Source organism: Rhinatrema bivittatum, chromosome 7 (assembly GCF_901001135.1).
Source record: "Rhinatrema bivittatum chromosome 7, aRhiBiv1.1, whole genome shotgun sequence".
Lineage (NCBI taxonomy): Eukaryota > Metazoa > Chordata > Amphibia > Gymnophiona > Rhinatrematidae > Rhinatrema > Rhinatrema bivittatum.
Window position 1 is genome coordinate 93,227,138 of NC_042621.1, and position 18,427 is coordinate 93,245,564.

Consider the following 18,427-nt stretch of genomic DNA (forward strand, 5'->3'; position numbering starts at 1 on the left):
TTTGGTATTTAGTGAAGGGATAAAAAAAATGGACCACCAGTTGTTGGCAAGGATACACATGACAGTGGAGGTAGATGCCGTGCCATTTACAAAAAAAGAGGGCTTCTGTGAAACTAGAAAAACAAAGTGGTTGAAGCCACATTCTAGGACTTTAAGAGGTCAGAGAAGATCTGTTCAATAGATCTTTGGAGACGGCACTATTGCCGTGGTATTTGGGGAAAAGCAGATGATGATGCTCCTCTTTATAAAACGTGGCAATATGGAGCAACCTAGAAATTACAAACCAGTTAGTCTGACTTCAGAAGGGGGAAAATTAATGGAGATTTTTCAGAAGAAAAGGGCAACGAAGCATCTTGAAGCAAGCAGGTTGCAGGATATGAGGCAGCATGTTTTGTCAGACAAATCTGGTCAATTTCTTCAACTGGGCAAGTAGAAAAGTACAAACATGGTTGGCACTGGATGTAGTGTACACACATTTTTAGCATAGCTATACCATATAAAAGGCTCATAAGTTGAATGGGATCTAAAGTGGTGGACTGGATTAGAAACTGGTTGAGGGATATATGACAGATTGTGGTGGTAAAGGGAGTTCACTCTGAAGAAAAAGGGATGAAGAGTACCTTAGGGTCCCTGTGGTTGGATCCATTTAATAACTTTCACACCGATAAAAAAAAAACAAAAAACTGCGGGAGAGCTGGCGCTACGAGGCGAGCGCCTGCTCTCCCAATGCGCGCCCAGGCACCTTTCCCTGGGCATGTGATTCAGTATTTAAATTAGTGCCAGCGCTAATACTAGCGCGTCCCTTGCGCCTCCTTATTGGCAGAAGCGGCAGCTGTCAGCGGGTCTGACAACAGACTGTTAATTTCACCGGCATCGGTTGTTGAACCCGCTGACAGCCACGGGTTCGGAAAACGGACGCCGGCAAAATTGAGCGTCCGTCTTCCAACCCGCAGGCAGATTTTTTTTTTTTTTAAATAAGTTTTTCTTTTTTTTTAATTTTTTGGAGTCTCCGACTTAATATTGCTATGATATTAAGTCAGAGTGTACAGAAAAGCAGTTTTTTCTGCTTTTCTATACACTAGCCCAGTGCTGTCTGAAATTAATGCCTGAGATGCATATGTGTTTGATTAATGCTCATTCTATTAGGTGATTAACCTGTCTTCATTAGAGAAAAGGAAATTATCAGGTAAGTAGTAATTTCTAAGTACACCAGAAAAAGAATTAATAACCAGCAATAAGAAATAAAGCCTGACAAAGTAAATCCAATAATACAAGAATCACTTAGGAAAAATAATCTTACTGATTTGATGATATATTTGGAAATAATCAAATGAATGACTAAAAATTAAGTTTAAAGAATAAAGACTGAAAACTGAAGACTAAAAGCTAATACTAAAAACTAAAGATGCACACGAAGGAGTGCACAAAGGAGCATGTTGCTTAGTCATGCTCTTTTGTTCTTGACCAAGTTTACCACCCAACCTAGCTCCTGAAACAAGGAGACCACCTTGCGAGAGGCTTGAAAACACTCTTCCAATCTTTTGGCCCTAATTAGCCAGTCGTCTAGGACCAGAGAACCAGAATGCCATCCTTTTTCAATGCTGCTACTACCACCACCGTGCTCTTGAAGGTGGTTCTGGGCGCAGTGGCCAAACCAAAGGGGAACACTTGAAACTGATAATGTCGCCCTAAAATGGCAAACTGCAGAAACCATCGATGCTCCAGACAAATGGGAATATGTAGATACGCCTCGGACAAATCCAGAGACGTAAGAAATTCCTCAGATTGTAATGCCATCGTCACCGAGCGTACTATTTCCATGCAGAAATGAGTCACTCGCAAATAATGATAGACTCCCTTTCAAGTCCAGGATGAGCTGAAAATAACCCTACTTCTTGGTCATAATGAAATAATTGGAATAACGACCAGTACTTTCTAGTGATTTGGGCAATGGAACCATAGCCTGCAAGCTCAGGTACCTCTACAATGTAGTCTCTAATGCCTACCTCTTTTGCAGGGAGCTGCAGAGAGACTCCATGAAGACATTCCGAGAAACGTTGAAAAAGTCCAGAGAAGAGCTGTCCCTTACCTCCATAACCCAGTGGTCTGACATGATCTTGACCCACTTCCGATAAAACAGAGATAGACAACCCCCTATCTCCTGCTCTTGGAGGTAGGTCAGTACACCTTCATTTGGTGGTGGTGGTGGGGGGGGGGGGGGGGGGTATCGGGAGACACCGCTACCCGAGTCTGCATCCTGTCTGGGCTGCCTTGGCCAAAAGGACTGAGACCTATCCAAAGGTCTAGCCCTCTGAAAAGCCACCCCCCTCTAGGGTCGAAAATGTCTGAAACCCCTAGAAAGGCCTCTCGTGCCAAACAAGCGCAGCGCCTGCTTATCTTCTGGCAACCAAGGAACCTGGGACTCACCCCACGTATCGGCCATTTTTCCCAACTCACTCCCAAATAAAAGTGATCCTTTAAAAGGCAATTTCGTAAGATCAGACTTTGAAATTTCATCAGCCGACTAATTCTGCAGCTGACATCTGGCAGCTATCACCGAAGCCGCCCCTCTGGTGGAAGTACAGACCAGGTCACAGGCTGCATCTGTCAAAATGTGGCTTCCGGTTCCATCACTGCCCTGGAACTCAAACCAGTCTCAACGACCTCGAGAGCAAAGCAAACAAGCAAGAGCCACCAGGGAGCAGCAAGAAACTATTTATAAATTCATTGCTACTACTACAACTTTCTCCTTTTTCTCTCCCTTTTTTTTTTTTTTTTTTTTTTAAACATAAGCAATCCCCAGTAGGGAGATGCAAGTCCACCATCTGCTGGAGATGGAGAATACTGGTGGGCTACTGTCAGAGCAGGGCTAAATATACTGTAACGTCAGCTTTGCTCCGTCTCCATCTGCTGGTAGAGATGCATAACCCGCTGGTCATGGATTAACCTGTCTGAATGCTAAGAAAAACAGTCATATTAAGTTTGGGTAGACATGGTGATTTTTCTGAGATGCATATTATTAGGTGGTGGTTTTTTTTAATTTAATCTTTATTAAATTTTCAAATTTTAACAAAGTATCATCTTTGTACAGAAATATGGTATAAGAACATAAGAAAATGCCATACTGGGTCAGACCAAAGGTCCATCAAGCCCAGCATCCTGTTTCCAACAGTGGCCAATCCAGGCTATAAGAACCTGGCAAGTACCCAAAAACTAAGTCTGTTCCATGTTACCATTGCTAATGGCAGTGGATATTCTCTAAGTGAACTTAATAGCAGGTAATGGACTTCTCCTCCAAGAACTTATCCAATCCTTTTTTAAATACAGCTATACTAACTGCACTAACCACATCCTCTGGCAACAAATTCCAGAGTTTAATTGTGCGTTGAGTGAAAAAGAACTTTCTCTGATTAGTTTTAAATGTGCCCCATGCTAACTTCATGGAGTGCCCCCATGTCTTTCTACTATCCGAAAGAGTAAATAACAGATTCACATCTACCCGTTCTAGACCTCTCATGATTTTAAATACCTCTATCATATCCCCCTTCAGCCGTCTCTTCTCCAAGCTGAAAAGTCCTAACCTCTTTAGTCTTTCCTCATAGGGGAGCTGTTCCATTCCCCGTATTTTGGTAGCCCTTCTCTGTACCTTCTCCATCGCAATTATATCTTTTTTGAGATGTGGAGACCAGAATTGTACACAGTATTCAAGGTGCGGTCTCACCATGGAGCGATACAGAGGCATTATGATATTTTCCATTTTATTCACCATTCCCTTTCTAATAATTCCCAACATTCTGTTTGCTTTTTTGACTGCCGCAGCACACTGAACCGATTTCAATGTGTTACCCACTATGACGCCTAGATCTCTTTCTTGGGTTGTAGCACCTAATATGGAACCCAACATTGTGTAATTATAGCATGGGTTATTTTTCCCTATATGCGTCACCTTGCACTTATCCACATTTAGAAATTAACCAAAAAATTACAAAATTTAGGAAATATTTCCCACTATAAACTACCCATTACACCTCTATTTATGGGGGAGGTGTCATTAGCAAATAAGGAGATAATTCAGGAAATGTTAAGGTGGTGTTATTTTATTAGCTATGGATTATGATATGGAAATTGCCCTTCAAAATGAATGTGTCTAGCTGGACTTGATTGAATTATTGGGGGTTTTTTTTTATTGTTCACTGGGATTTATGATGGAATTTTTCCTCAATAATAGAGGCTTTAACTGCCTCAGACATTAATTTACATCATACGATTATAATGGGCAATTTTAATTAATTTTGACAAAATTACTACTTCTCCCTGCTTATAAGTGTTTTGCCTCTTGTATGTTAGGTTTAGGCTTATTTATTTATTTGTGGCTTTTATATACCGACATTTGTTTAGTAACATCACATTGGTTCACAATCAACAAAATTTCGCAACAGCGCTAACAAACATAGCGATTAGCAGCAGTTCTTTACAAATAATATATTAACTTAAGAGAATAATGACAATGCCAGGTAAAGCAGAGAAATTAGCATAGAAGAAATTAACTTAGCTAACAGGTTAGAATAATAAAACATAACAATTTAAGTTAACCGGGAAGAAGAATGAAAGTTAATTATAACTAATTAACTTGACTCAGGCTCACAGACAAACCTACTCAGAGCTGGATATCTTTTAGATTTATTTGTAGGAGGTTATCTGTTAGAACAGTGGTTCTCAACTTTTGTTTCGTGGCACACCTGGCACAGTGGTCATTTTGCTGTAGTACACCACCCACTTCCCCATCACTTTGGCTTCTCCTTCCCTCTCCCCCTACCCCTTGGCATCACCACTTTTTCCCTTCCCTCTTCCCCCAGTATCATAACCATGCCTGTCCCCTGGCCTCATCTTCTTCCCTTCCCTATCCCCCACCCAGACAATATCATCATCATCATCACCTTGCCTCTCCCACATCTCTTCCCCCTCCCACGTATCATCATCTTCCCTCTCTCTCTCACTCCCTGACATCAACATCACCTTCTCTCTCCACCTTGTCATCCCTGGCATCATCACCACCTTTCCTTCTACCCCTCTCCCTGGCATAGTCACCTTCCCTCTCCCACTACCATCATCATCACCTTCCCTCTGCTACCACCACTCTCCTGTATCCCCTGACATCATCACCTTCTCTCTCCACCTCCTCACCCCTGACATCATCATCACTATCTTCCCTTTCCTTCTATCCCTCTCCCACATCCCCTAGTATCAACATCCTCTCTCTTCTTCCTTCTCACATCCGGTGTCATCTGAGGGAAGGTGATGCCCGAATGTGGGGGAAACTGAAGACTGATGATGTCAGTGGGATAGAGGGAAGGTGATGATGTCAGGGGTTGAAGGAGAGGGAAGATGATGATGATAATGATGCCAAGAAGTGAGGGAGAGGGCAAGTGATGCCAGGGCTGAAGGGAAAGGGAACAGAAGGTGATTGGCATGGGGAGTGGAGGGAGAAAGAAGAGAAAGCGATGATGCCAAGGGATAAGAGAGGGGGGAAATTGATGATGCCAGGGGGTGAGGGAGAGGGGTGGAGGATGAGGGAAGGAGATGATGCCAGAGGACAGAAGGAGAGGAGTGGAAGCAAAGGGAAGGTGAAGATGATGCCAAGGAGTGCGGGAGAGGGGTGAAGGCAGAGGGAAGATGATGATGTGAGGGGCTGGGGAAGAAGTAGTGGAAGGTGTTGATGATGATGCCTGGGGATGGGGCAGAGGGATGGACAGAGAAGGAAGATGAAGATAATGCCAAGGGGTGAGGAGAGGGACAGAGGCAGAAGGAAGGAGATGAGACCAGGGGGTGAGTAGAAGAGGGCAAGGGAAGGTGATAATGATGGGAGGGAAGAGGTGATGAAGGTGATTATTATGTCAGGGGGTGGGGTAGAGGGATGGAGGAGGGAAAGCATCATTATTTCCCTTCCCTCTCCCCCCATACACTGTGGCACATTTATCTGTCCCTTTCCCCACTCCACCCCCAATCCCTGAACAGCAAAAACTGGGAGCAGGCTTACCAAGTGCTGCTTCTTCCTCCTTTGCCAGCCTCCCTCTGCAATCTGAACTGTATAGGGCCAGCAGGTCTCACAAGCCTACAGATCCCTGTGCAGTTTCTATTGCACAGGAGAGCCAGCAGGGGGAAGCAGGAACAGCTGCCGATAAGCGCTGCTCTCCAAAGTCCCCTGCTGGCAGGAGGACATTCTGCAGGCCAGGAAGGAAACAGGAAATAAGACTTCAGCCGCAGCATACCTGCACTCCAGCCATGGCAAACCGATTGGGAAACACTGTGTTAGAACATGGGCAGATCACTTAGTCACTTGATGAAATATTATGGTTGGACTACCTAGTTTTATATACTTAATTTAAGTATCCATCTGTTTTAGCTAATTGCATGCTGGGGCACCTGAAATAAAAATCAGGTGTGTTTTGATCTCAAGTTGTTATGTGCTGAGTGGATTACCAAACTGACATGTGCATTAAGCTACATCCATCAATGGTTTCAGCCTGGACATTATTTCAGCTATGAAAAAGCATAGATTTATAGCTCCTTGGTTTAATGATTCTACCAGGGAAAAACAATTACGTATTACTGAATGCCGATGGCATAAATCCCATGATCATACTGAGATAACATTTTATAAAACCAGGATCTTAGACTATCACCATTCTATCTTGGTTGCTAAGAAAATACTTTTTCCAGTAAAATACTTTGTTTAAGGTAGCTCTATAGAACTGTTCCATATTGTAAGATCTTTAACACAACTTCTGTGTTAGGATGTTGCCTACTAGGCAGCCTCCTGCTATGACACCTCCTCACCAGCAGAGGACTCTTACAAAATCTGCTCTCAACCATCAGCTCCTCAGTGACCAACTTGAATCAGCCTGTGGTGCAGCCTCCTCTCCATTAGGAGTCCTCTGCATGCTTGGCTTCCAGAACTTGCCAGGCTCCTCCTTCCTTCCTGCACCATACCTAGTCCCAGCTCTATTTAGATTTGCCTTGCCAGAACCTCCTCGCTGGCTTATTGAGTTACTCTTAGCTCTTTGTCCTGGCCTCTCTTCCTTTCCATATGACCTACGGGCCTTCCTGCCTTGCCTTGTGTTCCCAGAGAGTGCAGCTGGGTGATTCTATTTCCTCCTGGTCCCCTTTGGTGATAGGAATGTCACAGCGTTTGGCAATCTCCACCACATTATTTAATATTTATATGAGACCAAGCTGTCATCTTTTAAATGATCTAGCTTGGGATTTTAAAGTTGTATGCTGGTGATATTCAGTTTTTTTTTTTTCCAAAGGGTGAATCTTTAGATGCAGCTTTGAAGAAAATTAAAAGATAGTTGACTATTAAAAGCAATGGCATTTAAATATATCTAAAACTAAAATTATGTTTTAATGCAGACCAGTTAAAAATGATTTGCATGCTATGATTGAAATTGATGTCCAAACCTCCCCAACTACTATCCAAGTTCACAACCTTGGTATGATTTTTTTTTTTTTTTTTTTTTTTATACTTCCTTGTTTTTTAAGCCTCAAGTAGTCCAAACAATTTTTTATAAATTACACATTGTTCAGATATTGAGACCTATTTTACCCTCAGCCAAGTTTCAAACTGTATTACAAGTATTAGTTTTAACTCACTTTGACTACTGCAATTCTATCTTGGATTTACCCAAGGGAAGTCTTGCCTAACAAATCTGCTTCATTTTTTTGAAGGGGTTAATAAACATGTGGATAAAGGTGAACCGGTAGATGTAGTGTATTTGGATTTTCAGAAAGTGTTTGACAAAGTCTGTCATGAGAGGCTTCTATGAAAACTAAAAAGTCATGGGATAGGAGGCAATGTCCTTTTGTGGATTACAAACTGGTTAAAAGACAGGAAACAGAGAATAGGATTAAATGGTCAATTTTCTCAGTGGAAAAGGGTAAACAGTGGAGTGCCTCAGGGATCTGTACTTGGACTGGTGCTTTTCAATATATATATATATATATATAAATGATCTGGAAAGGAATATGACGAGTGAAGTTATCAAATTTACGGATGACAACTATTCAGAGTAGTTAAATCACAAGCGGATTGTGATACATTACAGAAGGACGTTGCAAGACTGGAAGATTGGGCATCCAAATGGCAGATGAAATTTAATGTGGACAAGTGCAAGGTGTTGCATATAGGGAAAAATAACCCATGCTGTAGTTGCATGATGTTAGGTTCCATGTTAGGAGCTACCACCCAGGAAAAAGATCTAGGCATCATAGTGAATAATACTTTAAAATCGTCAGCTCAGTGTGCTGCAGCAGTCAAAAAAGCAAACAATGTTAGGAATTATTAGGAAGGGAATGGTTAATAAAACGGAAAATGTCATGATGCCTCTGTATCGCTCCATGGTGAAACCACATCTTGAATACTGTGTACAATTCTGGTCACCGCATCTCAAAAAAGATATAGTTGCGATGGAGAAGGTACAGAGAAGGGCAACCAAAATGATAAAGGGGATGGAACAGCTCCCCTATGAGGAAAGGCTGAAGAGGTTAGGGCTGTTCAGCTTGGAGAAGAGACGGCTGAGGGGGGATATGATAGAGGTCTTTAAGATCATGAGAGGTCTTGAATGAGTAGATGTGACTCGGTTATTTACACTTTCGAATAATAGAAGGATTAGGAGGCATTCCATGAAGTTAGCAAGTAGCACATTTGAGACTAATCAGAGAAAATTCTTTTTCACTCAACGCATAATGAAGCTCTGGAATTTATTGCCATAGGATGTGGTTAGTGCAGTTAGTGTAGCTGGGTTCAAAAAAGGTTTGGATAAGTTCTTGGAGGAGAAGTCCATTAATGGCTATTAATCAAGTTTACTTAGGAAATAGCCACTGCTATTAATTGCATCAGTAGCATGGGATCTTCTTAGTGTTTGGATAATTGCCGGGTTCTTGTGACCTGGTTTGGCCTCTATTGGAGACAGGATGCTGGGCTTGATGGACCCTTGGTCTGACCCAGCATGGCAATTTCTTATGTTCTTATGCCACTGTTATTCGTGTCCTTTTTTAAAATCTTGGATTTTTCTCGACACTCTTCTTTTAAAAAAATGTATATGCTGCCTTATTCAAGGGTCAAGGCGGCTTATAATTTTGATGCTGCTTCGCTCATCCGACGGTGCGTCTTGGAAAAAAACTTCTGCCACTTCTTGTACCCCTTTGCCTTTTTACGGTGCCATAGGCTATTCATGACACTTTTGCTGCCATTTTTCCAGTCTACATGGAGTTCTTTCCCCCTTCTGATGTCTTCTCATACATTTCATGAAGATTTATCATAAAACCCCAATTCTAAAACCCAAAATAAGTTTCAGTGCTCCCCCATTTGACTTTAATAGCAAACGAATAAACAAATAAAACAAATACACAAATATATTTGTTTTGTTTTGAAATTAATGAAACAAATGAATGAACAAAATTAATTTTTTCCCTCTGCACATCCTTATTATCCTATGCAAATTAAGGCATTAGCTATTAACCCCAAATGCAGAAAGTTGCACTGACTTTACTCCACCTCAGACAGGAATAATATTTCCAGTGTTAAAGACAGCAGGAGTTAAGTATCCAGAGCTGTTAGTCTATGGGCAGAAGTAAAAGTTTCAGTGTTGGGACCTGTAGTCACTATTTTATATGTAGAAAACTACAACTACTTAACATTTCTATAGTGCTACAAGACATACGCAGCGCTGTACAAATACCACACAGAAAAGACAGTCCTTGCTCAATAGAGCTTACAATTTAATAAAGACAAACATACAGGACAAGAGACTTGGGGCATTTCATTTTTTAGCAACGGCTAAAAAAGAAAAGAAAGTTAGTTAATGAGGCTAAAAGCAGCAATCAAGCCTAAGATTTAAAAGCAGCCTTAAAACAGTGGGTCTTTAGATGCTTTAGATGAGATTTAAACACAGCGAGAGAAGGAGCATGATGCACCAGTTCAGGAAGACTATTCCAAGTACACGGCGCAGCCAGGTGGAAAACATGGAGTCTAGAACTGGCAGTAGAGGAGATGGGCACAGACAGGAGTGACTTTTCCTATGAGTGGAGTGACGAGGAGGGGTGTAGAGGGAAATAAGAGGAGAGGTAGTGAGGTGCTGCAGAGTGAAGGGCATTTGTAGGTGAGATGGAGGAGTTTGAACTGTATGCAGGAGCAGATAGGGAGCCAATGCAATGACTTGAGGGTTATGTGAGTATAGCAACTTTGGCAAAAGATAAGTCATGCAGATGAATTTAGGATAGATTGTAGTGGAGAGAGATGGCTTGCTGGGAGACCTGTGAGGAGCAGATTGCAAAATTCTAAGTGGGGGGAGATGAGAGAGTAGATAAGGGTTCTGGTAGTGTGCTCAGAAAGGAAGGGATGGATTTTGGCAATGTAATAGAGAAAGAAGCGGCATGTTTCAGCAGAGTTCTGGATATACGTAGAGAAGGAGAGAGGCAACAAAGATTTGTGTATTTAAATTATGTTCTCTGCACATAAAGCATGATTTATGAGAATAAATTCTATTCTCTGTGCTAAGCCTTTTCTTTGTGCATATTTTCTGGTTTCTGCCCTTTTTTTTTTTAACTCTCAAATCATTAGCATACATTAGTTTACTGCATCAGGAGTTAAAATTAATTAGCTTATGTGTTAAGAGACTGAGCTGAATTTCAGCACAGTTTTAACACTCAGGTAAAATACATGAGCCCCAGTACTTTAAATGAGTCAGATTTATTGGCACCTGCCCTCTGCCAACAGTCTGCAGAATATAGGTTAAATGTTTATACAAAATCTAGAAGCATTTGAAAAATTAATTAGTAGTTGGCAAAGAACTGGCAATAAATATTGTTTAAATAAGTTTATTAATATCCAGACCAAGAGCAGATAATCATCAATCAAATGATCACCACATGCCATAAATAAGTGAAGATTCAGCAAGTCCCAGATTTCATCAGTTGATGGTCATGTATAGTTGGAGATACACTGTACAGAAATTTGAGCCATTTCAGCTTTTACTCTGAAATTACTGAGATGCATCTAGACCTCGTTAATCTGAAACGGATTTAACCCCATACTGAAGTACACCCCAACAGCTAATTTACTCATATGTACACAATAGTCTGGTTTATCAGGATGGATTACTTAACTATATAAATGGAAAGAAAATAGAAATATATCTTGCAAATATGTAAGATTTAACTTGGTTTGACTATACATCAACACTTAGAAGTCCTGTCTACGTTACTTCAAAAAATAAAAAATTAAAAAAAGTTTTCACTTCTATTTTTCTTAGTAGTCAAAGCAGAAACTTTTTAACTTGTCATTTCAACTTAGCATTTTTCATAAATGGTTTATGACCTCTGCTTTAATTTGGCACATTTGTGCTTTGCAGCTTTATAGCATGGCTAAACACGCTCATGGAGTGAGTTAAGATCATAGACATTGGATTTACAAGCTAAACAGAATGCTAATTGATCCTAAACAAACTGACTAGACCACATCAAGAAATGACCCATTTTCTTATTTTAACTATTTATAACATTTGTGAAAAAAATTTCCTTCAACTTCACCTCAAAACTCCTCCAGAAAGGCTATAAAGGGGAATGCCATGATCAAAAATGAAGACAACTGTACATCCAGATGAAAATACTCCACAGATGAGCAAGTTCATGAAAAAGGAATACATATCTGATAACCCTGCAGTTATTGGGAATACTTGTTTTATACACATTGTAGAAAAATAGGGGACTTGGTAACATTACTCACAGCTCTGTTGTTACTACCACAAAATGGAAATTAGATTACAACCAATTTGAGTCTAAAAAACTTAACATTTACGTGGAGAGATACTTTTACCTGGCTGAACAACATCATGAATTACTGTCTAACAGATGTGTTGTTTCTAGTAATTAAAAATTTAGACAAACATTTTATAGTTGTCATTGTGATTTGCTAAAGTAAGCAATGATAAAGCAGGTCATGAAACTAAAACTTTGAAACATGTCAAGCAAAATTTGAACTCAATTTCTCATATGACAAAACTAAATTTTGTCTTCTCAGGAATACTGAAAATTATTTTGTAATTTAAGCAAATGGGAACAGAAAAAAATTTACTAATATTTAAGTCAACCCAACAGACTGCAGTTTGGAGAAACTGTAAGAGATCATTATGCACTAGTTGTCCATGACAAATGTATTTGAGGAATGTGAATCTGATCAAAGTGCACAGGAGGACACTTATCACCCATCTTTTACTGAGCCTATTAATTCTAAACACACAACATGCAAGGCTGATATGTCAAAACTGTTTTCAACAGGCATGCAATGGGAGAATGTTTTTGTAAATTTAAAAAAACTGAAAACGAGAATAATTTATATAATTCAGTTTCAAAAGATTTGCTCCCATCCTCCATTTACTAATTCATTAATGTGAATGCTCCTTTGTTTAGAACAACAAAATAATTTTCCATGCATAAGGCGACATGGCTTCAAAAGCTTCGAAATACTGGATTGTTAGAAAACATAGGATGACGATTAGTCGATTTTGTGCATGTGATTTCTATCCAAAATTTAAGGTATTGCAGCTTTCCCCTTTCACTACCCCTTGTAGAACCAAGCAAGTTAACAACTTTGACTATTTCATGCCACAAAGTTCCATTGCATTCTGCTTACCGTAATATAACATGGGCCGTTCTCACCGTCACAAGCAGGGACTACAAAGGAGAAATACAAAAGTTGTACAAGATGGGGGGTTTTTTTCAACACACAAAATACTTGCAGCAAATTTATGGAACGAGGACTTTGCAGGGCAATGTTTCACTCCAAATACTATGTAGGGAACACCTAGAGAAGTACATTTACATAGTACAGCATTTACAGTATTTTCATTCCAGCCTACCAGTGGGAACCACAGATCACTAAGGGGGTGGAACTAGACAAAAGTCTTATTTCAGTCTCCAGAATGGGAGGTATGTACTGCACGACCACCACAATAAATACCACTGTTAGCCAGGATATAAGTGATAGTTTAACTAATAGGAACAATTCTTTAAGTCTGGCTAAGCTGATCTATAATATTAGCCTCTGATGTGCTGACTGATGCATGGCTGCAAGATATATGCAGATTTTCCAAGTACTGAAAAAATCTTTATTGCACAAGCTTTAACAGGGTTGCTCATCATCTCTTTCCACACAAATGAATATTCCAACAATCCTTGATTTTGTTAAATGCAGTAGGACTTGTAAAATGAACTGATAGGAGATATGTGATCTTTAATATTTGTGTGCTCGTTATGTATTTTTGGGACTTTTCACCCATTTCCTAACCTTCCCCCCCATCAAATCCATATAATTCTGGTTGTTTGCTAGCCAAAGGATGGAAGAAAAGTCTCTTCCTAGACTGAATCCTTCAGTGTATTTGGTTTAAGTATAGATACTTGTTTACTAATCTACTCAAACCATTAACAAACCAATGAAGACTATAAAAATTGACTTGGGTAAATAGCAATGATATGTACGTGGACAAGCATATGCATCTGTCAGCTGGGAAACAGCTTAGGCAGTGTAGAAAGGAACAAGAGGGTAAACTGGTTGGGCCAGTTGGTTATTTGCTGTCATCTGTTACTATGTATGTATGTCATAAGCCTTCTGTTCTCTCCTCCTTCTCACCCCTTCAAATACCCTCAGGACAAATGACTGGAGACTCCAACATAGCTCTCCTTTAATAGGCTACCACATTTGTCATTTCATCATCTTGTTCATCTATTAAAATAAGGGCTCCTTTGGCCAGCGCTGTGTAGTATGGTACAGAGAACCTGAGTTTGATTCTCAGGCCAGGATTCTGCTTACAGGCCAGCTGACCTGTGAATGACCCTGGTGGCAAGGAGTTTCAATCATTGCTCCATAACAAAATCTTCTGGCTAGACTTAGGGTTAAACATTTGCTGGGTTCCGTCGGGAATAGCAATCTGCAACTTCTAGCCAAAGATTGTCACTGTGATGGTTAGACTGAAAGGGGGCAGGGCTAGCAACATAGAGAAAACCCCTGTGTAGTTGCAAATGAAGGATTGTGAGACCATAGCTTAGTAGAGACCAGGTCTGATTGACAACATAAGAAGCTGCCATACTGGGTCAGACAGCGGGTCCATCAACCCCAGCATCCTGTTTCCAACAGTAGCCAAACCAGGCCACAAGAACCTGGCAAATACCCAAACATTATTTATTTATTTTTATATATCTATATTTGTGGTAACATCATACCAGTTTACAACATAATAAACATTAAAATACAACCTAAAAATCATATGCCAAGTCAATAATGAAATAAAAATAAAAGCATTGGCTTAGGACTACTATATTTCTGCATTTATCAATAGATCGAGGTATCAGATTTGGTCACGCAAATGCTTGTTGGAATAGCCAAGTTTTCAATTTCTTTTTAAATCCTATGCTACTAATGCTGGTAATAAGCAATTTGACTAATAGAAGTTTATGAACTTCTCCTCCAGGAACTTTTTCAATTTTTTTTAAACCCAGCTAAGCTAACTGCCTTAACCACATCCTCTGACAACGAATTATGCATAGAGTGAAAAAGAATTTTCTCCGATTTGTTTTAAATGTGCTATCTGCTAACTTTACAGAGTCACCACTTATAAGGCTAGAATTTTTTCAATGTAATAATATATATCAATACAAAAATCACATAGGGCAGGGAAGAATAATTCAAAGAGAAAAACAAAAATGCTAAATGCTTTAAAATCAAAGATATTTCAAATTGTGAACAACATTTCTCTTATTTTCTCATATTTATCTTTTTACTTTATTTCTTACTTAACATTTGCATAGGAGGAAAGAAGACATCAGAAAACTGACAAGTTGTACCACCACTACTTGCACGATTCCAATCATTTATCTTATAGCTTCCTCCCTCTCTATTTTGTTTTAATATGCGATAATGAGTGTTTATAAAGGTTTTGTGAAATAGTGATATTAAAAACTTCAGTGTCCCAAACAATACAATGCAAAATCCAATTTTCAGACAAATTAGTACTTATCTTTTGGTTTCAGCTTTAAAATTAAATCACTGTGATATGTAACAGGGAACTGCCAACATGCACGTTTCACCGCCTCAGGGCTTTCTTTTTCTTTAAACTGCTTTAAATTGTATTCATTGGGCATAATAATAAAGCTGCTCTTTTTCCAATTTCAGCAGTCAACATCTTCTACCATCCGTCTTTGGAAAATGGTGCAGAAACATAGAACGTTCTACATTATACATCACAGTGATTGAATTTTGAAGCTGGGAACAAAAATTTGAAGCTCAAACCAAAAGATATGTACTAATTTGTTTGAAAATTGGACTTTGCATTGTATTGTTTGGGACACTGAAGTTTTTAATATCACTATTTCACAAAAACTTTTTAAACACACATTATCGCATATTAAAACAAAATAGGGAGGGAGGAGGCTATAAGATAAACGATTGGAATCGTGCAAGTAGTGGTGGTACAACTTGTCAGTTTTCTGATGTCTTCTTTCTTCCTATAAAAATATTAAAGAAGAAATAAGGTAAATAGATAAAATAAGAGTATGCTATTCACAATTTAAAACATTTAATGAAGATTTCCTGAATATATATCAAACAGATTCAGAGAAAGAAAAAATCACACACAAATAAAAAACATTTTTTGTAAACACCTTACCTCTGCTGCCATAAAAGCTAGAGTGTGCATCCCGTGGGTATAGCCAGTAACAGCACAAATTAGAGCTAATCCACAACAAGATAACAGCATGGTAATCAGTAAAGCCAGTACTCTGACATGGCTGTTTAGTGGAGTGGTAGGAGAAAATGATAGCTGCAATACATAAATACAAAATTTAAATCAGATGGCCATCTTCACATGCTGTAGACTGTTGCTAGGCTGGTAAATTCCCTTGCCTGCCAAAAACTTTTCTGAGCAAGCCTATTGTTATAGATTTTAGAAGGTTTGCCTGATGTCTCCAGGTGCAGTGCTGTGCACTGCCAAGCAAAAAGTTCTCTATTCAATCCCTGGACTGGAAGGAGGGTCACAGTTAAGGTTGATACCTGGTGGCCAGATTTAGAGCTCATGAAACAGGGCTCTGGAAGGAGGTCTGTTGTATGGCTCCTAATTCCAGGACTGATGCTGCAATGACTAGACTAGGGTGGTCCATTAAAAATAAGGGAAAATTCTCCAAGAGAAGTACAAGGGACACAGCTCTTAAACTTGTTTTGACATTTCTGCTCAGTCAATCATCTCTCATTTCCATTTAAGGCACTGCCCACTTCTTGCCCCTCTCAGCCAATCAGTGCTCACTTCTGGTTTAAGCCACTCCCCACATTAGCCTTGCCACCAGTATGCATAGCCACAAAATAATGCTGAACTACATTGTTTTGGGACATAGCTGTGGAAAATCTTTAAGGTGAAATCTTTTGGGATTCCCCAGAAAGCCCCAAACTTGGCTTTGTATATTTCTGCCAAACTCTATACAAAAATAAAACCTTTAAGAAACAGTGACAGGCAGAATTCAGTTAGAAACTTCCTTTATTTTTTCAGATTGCATGCAAACTGATTAAAACAGCTTACCATCGAAAACCAAGGACCTAAGCTTTCTCTGCGTGGCACATATGCAATTCATACTTTATATATGATCTAGAGATATTGATAATAAGAAATTAAATTAACAGCAGTATTGATACTATTTCAATATGCATTCAATTCCTATAACTAATACCTATGCATACGCTCACGTTATCTATGTGATCTAAAGTTCCTGTTTGCAGTAAACAAACTATTACTATCAGGCCACGTTTGGAGCGCACTGTATTGCAATAAAGTTTGTTTACTGCAAACAGGAACTTTAGATCACATAGATAATGTGAGCGTATGCATAGGTATTCGTTACAGGAATTGAATGCATGTTTATTTCTAATTTGTGGTGCTTTACACACTATGAGGCAAGGCTCTGTGTGTTGTGTGTCTGAACGGTGAGGTATTTTACTAGCATGGGGGGGTTCATTTTGTTTTTCCAATAAAAGTATATTAGTGGTCTAAGGCTTGTATTAATATTTGCAGAGTTGCTTTTTCATAGGTAAAGTTGCTGGTGGTTGAGTCCTGGGAGTCAGTCCTGATGTAGTTGGTAAATTTGCCCTATACACTGAAATGTGTGTTTGTTTCACGTATGTTACTTGAAAGTGTCTGTCAGTGCAAGGAATTTGTGGGGCTATAGGGCAACACCAGACTGACTATTTTTTTTGTGTGTTGAGTTGTAAAAGGAGAGAGTATGAAAAACGCTAAGAGCCACTGCCATTTTTAAATGTGGGTATAGCCGCAAGAACACATATGCTGATCTATTTCAGACTTGGTTGATTAAAGTAAGTGTTAGACTTGCAAAATATATTAAACACACGATACCTTAAGCTGATTATTGTCATTGCTTTTACGGAAAATAATATAAAACCCTGATGCAGCAGTCAAAGTGAAATGCTGGCAATATCAGCATTTTTAAACAACATTGGGACTCAAATCTTTCCGGTGCTGGCTTTAGTATTGCAGCCTAAGATAAGTGTTTCACTTATTTGAAATTAATGAAAGCAAGAAAATGAATTGATATAAAAGTTTGCATACAATAGTCTGGAATATACTGGTCATGAGGAAAAAAAAGTAATTGAAAATATAAAAAACAAACAAAAAAAAACCCCACCACAAAGGTTTTTAGGACCCATGGCTGGAACGTCTGAGGTTAGATTCAGCAGACAGCACTTCTATTTAGAGCGGAGGTCCCTTCCTCTTACCAAAAAAAAAAAAAATATGAATTAACTCGACATTTTATACAAATACTGGAGTTTGTTCTGCATAGAGTTGTAAAAGAAAACATCCTAGTTCTGCTCTGCAGCCACTGTTGAGCGAATTGCTGTGGACACAGAGTATATGTCAGAGAACTGGAGGTGCAAGTTTTATATTGAGATTCTGAACTATCCCATAAAAAACTTGAGGATTTCACTCCCATCTAGGACAAATGGGTTGAAGGATGCTATCAAATAATTTTAATAGTACTTGGTGGTTGAAACTGGCCAGGGGGCTCTTTATTGCATAGAAGTTCTTGAGACATTTTCATGCAATATTTTTATAGCTAATTTAAAAGTCAGGGGGCCATGCTGTGTGGGTATGAAACAGTTTGCCCCATCTTTTCAAATGAAAACACACACCGTCTAAAGACACTACTGATACAACAATCAAGCATCCAGAAAATAATTGATATTTCTTGCTAGAACAACATCGCAAGCACAATTTTTAAAGGACCATCATAACACCCACATTGGTGAAATTAATGTATTTTTGTTCCACAAGCACCTCTACCCATTTCTCGTCTGCTCTGGCTAATGCTAACA

At 39.3% G+C, this 18,427-nt stretch overlaps 1 protein-coding gene across 1 annotated transcript in view; it reads right to left on the reverse strand.

Moving 5' to 3' along the window:
* Positions 1-18,427, reverse strand: part of AMFR (autocrine motility factor receptor) — a 111,072-nt gene that overhangs the window by 71,332 nt on the left and 21,313 nt on the right. Inside the window, exons 4-5 of the mRNA XM_029608707.1 lie at positions 15,720-15,872; positions 12,692-12,732 (exon numbers count right to left, since the gene is read on the reverse strand). Coding sequence (XP_029464567.1) covers positions 12,692-12,732; positions 15,720-15,872 — 194 coding nt within the window. The remainder of the gene's footprint in view (positions 1-12,691; positions 12,733-15,719; positions 15,873-18,427) is intronic.